The sequence below is a fragment of the Tilletiopsis washingtonensis genome (assembly GCF_003144115.1).
Source record: "Tilletiopsis washingtonensis strain MCA 4186 unplaced genomic scaffold FA09scaffold_30, whole genome shotgun sequence".
Taxonomy (NCBI): Eukaryota; Fungi; Basidiomycota; class Exobasidiomycetes; order Entylomatales; genus Tilletiopsis; species Tilletiopsis washingtonensis.
In genome coordinates this window covers 46,027-52,123 of record NW_020312027.1, presented here as the reverse complement: position 1 = coordinate 52,123, position 6,097 = coordinate 46,027, and the positions used below count along the sequence as shown (strand labels likewise).

The following is a 6,097-nucleotide window of genomic DNA, read 5'->3' as shown; positions in this document are numbered from 1 at the left end:
AGATGACGAGAAGGAAGGAAGAGGTCGAAGAGCGAAGAGTGAAGAGCGAGGAAGCGTCGCAGATGAGGCCGATGAGGAAAAGATGGCGAGAGAGAGCGTGTGGAACAGGAGAAGAGGGCAGGAAGCGTGAGCAGAGCGCGAGAGTGGGAAAGCAGCAAGCAGCAAGGCGGTCGTGACGCAAACGTGCGCCGTGCTTCGAGAAGCGCCGAGCAATGACGCATTCTATTCGTGCTTAGTCGTGCGGCGTGCGTCCGTGGCGTTTCGTGCGGCAGCGAAAGGAGAAGCGGGCAGGTGGGAGGAATGGCAAAGGAGAGGGTTGGCTTACTCACGCTCAAGAATCTGCACGACGTTGGAATTTTGTGGGGCCAAAAGGGGAGGAAAAGGAGGCGTCAGTCTGTCTTTCTCGTTCCCCACTCTGTCTCGCTCGCTCGGCCGCAGAGAGGGGAGAGGAGGAGGCTGTAAAGAAGCGAAGTAGGAAAACGAAGGAGACGCACGTGTTTTCGAGGATCAAGGCGTGGATCTGAGTTTCGAGAGCGAAAAGGGAAGGAGGAGACGCATCAGCGTTGGTCCCGACGGGGAGGAGAGTTGAGGAGATCTGGAGAGCGCGTTGATCTGACGGGGAGCACAAAGAAGCGAAGGCGCGCCACGGCAGAGCGGCTTAAAGCGCGGCAGCGTCTGTTTTCATGCTTTCGCATAGCTACGTCCTCCCTTGCTCTTTCATCTCTCCCGCTTCCGCACGATATACCCAACCCCCTCGCCGCCTCGCTGCCTCCATGCCACGAAACAGGCGCGCAATCTGGACTTGTGCGCAGCCCCCATCTCGCACTCGAAAATGGCCACGCTTGGCATGGCTCCACGTTTTGTTCTTCGCGCGTGCGATGGGCCATAGGCCCTCTTGCCGCAGCTGAAAGAGAGCAAAGCCAACACAAGAGGCTTTCCAGGGGGCACACACAGCTCGTGCGCTCCGCCCTCTCTCGCGTGACATTGCCCCCCCCCTTGTCTAGCTGGGGCCAGCACGTGCGTGCCCTGCGTTGCCCTTGCCCCTCGCGATCTTGCCGCGCCATTTGCTGCAAACGCTCTCTCCGCTCTCGCGCCTCGCCCCACTCACCGACTTGCCGTTTCTGCTGGCCAGATCCACCGCCACTGCGCCGCCAATGCTCTGTCCATACGCGACGATGCGCGTCGCCTTTGTGCGTGCGTCGTTCAGCAGCCAGTCCAGGGCCGTCTGCGCATCAATGCGGATGCCCTTTTCGTTGGGCACGCCCGTGGAGAGGCCGTAGCCGCGATAGGAGAGCATGAAGATGTTGCATGCGTACTTCTTGTAGAAGACTTGAGCCAGGGGCAGGCGATGACCCTGGCCGCGCGAGGTCAGCGGGTGCGTGAGAGGGGGAGAGAGGGGGAGCGCACCATGTTGCCGGCATTGGCGTGCAGAAAGAGCACCGTCGGTCTGCCCTGTTCCTCGCGCGGGATCATGTAGGCCCTGAGTGTCTCGCCGTCGGGCGTGTGGAGCTCGAGTGCCTCGTAGGGCAAGTCATACTCGTCGGGCGTGGCGACGTCGGAGCGCGAGCCGGCGGGGAAGGAGGAGGGGTAGATGAGGGCACACTGGTACGTGTAGAGCAGGCCGGCGGTGAGGAAGAAGCCGGAGAGGAAGAGCGTGGAGCCGTACTTGAGGCACGTGGACAGCGAGGGCAGATAGCCCATCGTGCAGGGCAGGGGATGGTGGTGAGAAGGCAGGGTGATGAGGTGGTCTGTGCGACGCGACCGCGGCGAATACAACGCTCACGCGCAGAAAGCGTAATCGGCATCGGGCGCGCGCCGCGCCGGGCGTCACGCTTGCTTTGACAGGCGCGCCGTGCCAGCCTGCCGCAGGCTGGTCTTGACGTCGCCTCGCCTTGCTTGGCCTTTCCCTCATCACAGCATCAGCCGCTCAGCACGCACCGCCGCATCGCCTCGCAGCAGCAGCCGCCTCGCTGACTGCAGCGCGAGGGGCGGCAGCGGCGGAGGCCTCCTCTGGCCGCTGCCGCCTCCGCAGCACCCGCCGCCGCCGCCGCTCCCTTGCCCCCGCATGCGGCGTGCTTCCAATTCCCACGGCACAGCCTCGCGCTCTCCACGCGGTGTGCCTCCTCTGCCTCCTTCCCCCTCTCCCTCTCCTGCGCGGGTCTCTCCACAGCAGAGCCGCGGTGCTCCATGCCCGCAAAGAGTCCGCAGTCCGCAGCAGCCACGCAGGACAGCACGCATCGCGCCCGCAGCCCGCGCGAGGCACCTCAGGGGACGCTCCGCATGAAAGGTAGCACGAAGCGGCTCAGGCACCGCACGCCGTCGCCGCCGCAGCGCCGCCGCACGCACGCATCCAGCGCAAGACGAGCCGCCGGCCGCATCGCAAGCACACCTCACCAGCCGCCGGATCCCGCCGCCGGCTGCATCGGCGCAGAAGCAGCGAGAGGTAGAGTGCTTCGATGGAAGTGGCGCGGTGGGATCGCCGCTTGGCGCGCATCGCCACGCGGCACTTTGAGGCGAGCACTTCGCCGTCGGTGAAAAGGAGGGGCCTCGAGGCCGGACAGGCTTGCCTCTCTACCACCACCATCCGCCCAGCTTAGGCCACAACACGCGCCGTACGCCAGCGAGCGAGCACAACGCACAGCCTTGCCATGTCGTTCCACGATCCTCACCGCCGGCTCAAGCTCAGTGCGTGATTCGATTGCGCCGTCCGTCTCTCGCTCCGCAGCGGTCAATGACTGACGCTTCTTCTCTCTCGCTCCACCAGCGCTGCTCCTCTCGACCATCCTGCACCTCTGCCTGCTCATCGCTGCAGGCGGCATCGCGCTCAACCTCATCATCGCCGACTTTGAGTATCACTGGGGCAGCAAGAAGTATGGCGACGAGGGCGACACGTATCCCTACGTGCGTAAAAGGGGGGGGGGGGATGTCCTCTCTGCTGCGTCGTCCCTCTAACAGAAAGCTGACCCTCTGGCCGCTCTTCTGCTTCACGCCGCAAACAGCTGGTCCTCATCATCCCATTCTGGCTCTGCTTCCTCTTTTCGCTGCCTCAAATTGCCCTGCTCGCATGGCTGCTCAGGCGCAAGCCGAGCAAGCTGATGGCCACGCTGCTCGCAGTGTCTACCTTCCTCCTGTGCGGACATTCGAGCGCTGCCTTCGTTGGTGGGCTCTTTTGCTGACATCACCTCCGTGCACATCCGAAGCTTCTTCCTCACTCTCCTTGGCGCCGCTCTCATGCAGGCAAACTATCCTCTCGTCTACGACAATCTTCGTGATCGGTGCAACTCGCTCAGAGCCTATGGCACAGGCAGTGCTGATCGCCTCGCAAGCGATCTTTGTCCCATCGTTCGCAAGGCGAAGCCATATGCTAATCGCCAGTACGCCCTCGTCGCTCTCGCTTGGATCGCCGTCGCCGTCGCCAGTTTCATGCTCGGCCTGGTCGGGCTCGTAGGCTGGCGCTTCCGCAAGGCGGGCGTCAAGATGGAGTCTGACTCTGCGCACGCTGGCATCATCGAGCGTGGCGATGCACCTGCCACACAGACGCACAACATCGCTGCCTCAACGCCGGCGGACACCTCGCCTGAGGGCGAGGCGAGCTGCCCCATCCACGCGGCCGACGCCTCGGCGCATGGCTCGACGTCAGTGCACGCAGCTGGCGTCGCGAGTAAGCAGAGCACCATCTCGCCCGCCCCAGCGCCCGCTCTCGCGCATGCTCTCGAGCAATCCGAGCCGTCGACGCATGTGCACGTCAAGGCTTCCCTCGAAGCTGCGCCGCACGAGGGAGGCGCTCAGCTGCCGGCGTACACCGTCGACGCTCCCGCTCATCATGGCGTCGCGACGCTCGACGCTCCCGCTCATCACGGCGTCTCGTGAAAGCCTCTTTCTTGCCACATCTCGAAACATCGCCCTCGTCGTTGCCCCAACACCTTCGCAGAGCGCCCCCTCGAAATGCGCCCACGAGCGCTTCGCCGTGCCTGACACAATGCGCGCTGCCTTGGCTCCCCCCGACGCCCCCCAATCATACCTCTGCCTCATATATCGCCCCTGCTTCTTCGCCCTCACGAAATACTCATGTCTTCTCCTCTCTTACCTGACCGCGTGCGACTCGATGCACGGTCACCTCGCGCGTGGTCAGGATGGGACAAAGCGCAGCGCCTGTGATCTGGCACCGTCGCGCCGTACCACATTGGCTCGCTTCAATCGTGTCCTTTCCTCGCTCCTCCGCTCCTTCCGCGCCGCTTGCTCCGGTCGTGGCGGTGCATCTGCCACGCAAGTCTGGCAGTCTGTCTCCTCGTGCGCCGCGATTCTCCCGCTTCTCCCGTCACGTACGAGCGGGAGGAAGATGTGTATGCGTTCGCTCGCGTATGCGCAAAGAGAAAAATCACGATTGCTCAGGTGTCGACAGAGCGCACTGTTGCCCTCGCACCCGCCGGACTCAGTATGAGCTCGCTCTTGCCCGCTCTATGCTCTCCGTTCCTCCTCCTCTGAACGACAAGCGAGGCTCGCATGGCTTACCTTGCCTTCCTCTCTTCCGCTGATGTAGCGCACGTGCCCTTGTCGACGACGCTCCATCCAAACGCCTTCGCGCCTGCCTTCCAGCTTCGCGCCGTAGCCTTGTCAAGGGTCACTTCATGTTCCGCACTGCTACAGAGCTGTGCCCAGGCGTCTATGGCGGCGCAGCTGCGTTTGCCTCTCAGTGGACAAGGGCGGGAGAGAGATGTGCTTGTGCGTGGGGACGGGACTAAGAGGCGCGAAAGCGCGAGAAGGAGAAAGAGCACGCTGATGTGTTCCTCAGGATACTTGCGCAGACGCAGACAGAGACGTACGGCGGATACATCAACGTCCGAGCTCACACAGCTTGAGCCCGTTTTCGTGCGCTCGAGGCTTCAAAGCGCCAAGCGTGCGTGGTGAGGGAGAGCAGAGAGAGAGAGAGAGGAGGCGCGAGCTTTTGCTACATGAGCAAGATGCTTCGACGAGGCGCTGCGCGCGTTGAGATGAACGGCTGAGGGAGCTTGCTAGACTGAGGCAGCAGCGGGAAGGAGTGCAGGTGTGCCGCAGTGCTTGCTCTGTATGACCCTTCAGAGGAGCTGGCGAAACATGGGTTCGCGCTGCGCACGCTGCGGGATGGGCTCCTTGGAGGGACGGGCCGATGATCGGCATGTATATTCCCCCATTCGCGGCCACTACTTGTGAGCGAAGATGTCTCCAGCGGCGACTCCATGGCCTGCCGTCGGTGTCGGCGCGACAGAGCCAAGAGACACAGCCCTGGCGTGTGTCTCTGCTTCTGGCAAAAGAGCGTCGAGGGCGAGGCGTGGCCATTGTTGCAGCTGTGCTCGACAGCAAACGCACCTGCGGGGCTGGCAAATGTCGGCTCACAATCGAGGTGGGAGACAACAGGCAGCAGACGGGCATTCTACGGCGCTGGTAGGTGGTGCTTCAAGGGTGCAAGCTCCCCGCGTCAGGTGCAAACATGAAACGACTGGCGCACGTTACCACGTTGCGTCGTCGCAGCACGCAGCACGCAGCGCGGTCGATGAACTCTCCTGCGCCTGCCAGAGCACTTACACCCCTTTTTCCCCAGTAAGCACGAGAATATCACACCCATTTGCTCGCTTGAGGGTCCATTGAGCCAGCGCCCACGGCTCGAAAGCCGCCCTGCGGCGCATGCCATCGCCATTCTTAACGAAGCGCCATCGCCCGCGATGAGCAGACACAGCGTGGGAACAGCTCGTGCGAGGCGAGACGCCACCGCCGCCAGACGGCGATTCACGACATCGCGCCTCCGCCGGCCGCTTCCGCATCCCGCCGCCGCTGTGTGGGGGGCACGCTGGCGCTTGGCTCTGCGCCACCACCGCCGCGGCCCTCACCTCACCGCTACCAGCACGCATCAACGAAAGGCGTGCCGAGGCTGCATCAACCGAGAGTGGAGGGCTGGGGGGGGGGGAGAGAAAAGCGCAGGAGAGAATCACAAGTGCGTTGAAGCCCACACGTAACGCAAAGGCGCCCTGCTATTGCTCCTTTCTGGCCCCCCCCCTGTACCACACCCCCCTTCTTGGGCCCTCCAAGTCCCCCCCCGCCGGCCCTGATGCCGCCCCACTCT

The 6,097-nt window shown here is 63.5% G+C and overlaps 2 protein-coding genes across 2 annotated transcripts; one reads left to right on the top strand and one right to left on the bottom strand.

Annotated features, from left to right (window-relative positions):
• Positions 1-954: 954 nt before the first annotated feature.
• On the bottom strand, positions 955-1,730 carry FA09DRAFT_195464 (alpha/beta-hydrolase). The gene is made up of 2 exons (XM_025739409.1): positions 1,408-1,730; positions 955-1,354 (listed from the first exon to the last, which is right to left on the bottom strand). Exons 1-2 carry the CDS (start codon positions 1,699-1,701, stop codon positions 1,001-1,003), a joined length of 648 nt encoding a protein of 215 aa, XP_025594784.1. The 5' UTR covers positions 1,702-1,730; the 3' UTR covers positions 955-1,000.
• A 918-nt stretch (positions 1,731-2,648) lies between these two features.
• Positions 2,649-3,870, top strand: FA09DRAFT_326982 (hypothetical protein; the record flags this gene model as incomplete). The annotated part of the gene is made up of 4 exons (XM_025741237.1): positions 2,649-2,685; positions 2,765-2,901; positions 3,000-3,130; positions 3,201-3,870. 4 exons carry the CDS (start codon positions 2,649-2,651, stop codon positions 3,868-3,870), a joined length of 975 nt encoding a protein of 324 aa, XP_025594783.1.
• Between the last annotated feature and the right edge of the window lie 2,227 nt (positions 3,871-6,097).

Coding starts and splice junctions, on each gene's coding strand:
- FA09DRAFT_195464 (XM_025739409.1), bottom strand. CDS start 1,701: ATGGGCTATCTGCCCTCGCTGTCCACGTGCCTCAAGTACGGCTCCACG. Junction 1,355..1,407: donor ACGCCAATGCCGGCAACATG/GTGCGCTCCCCC, acceptor TCGCGCGGCCAG/GGTCATCGCCTGCCCCTGGC.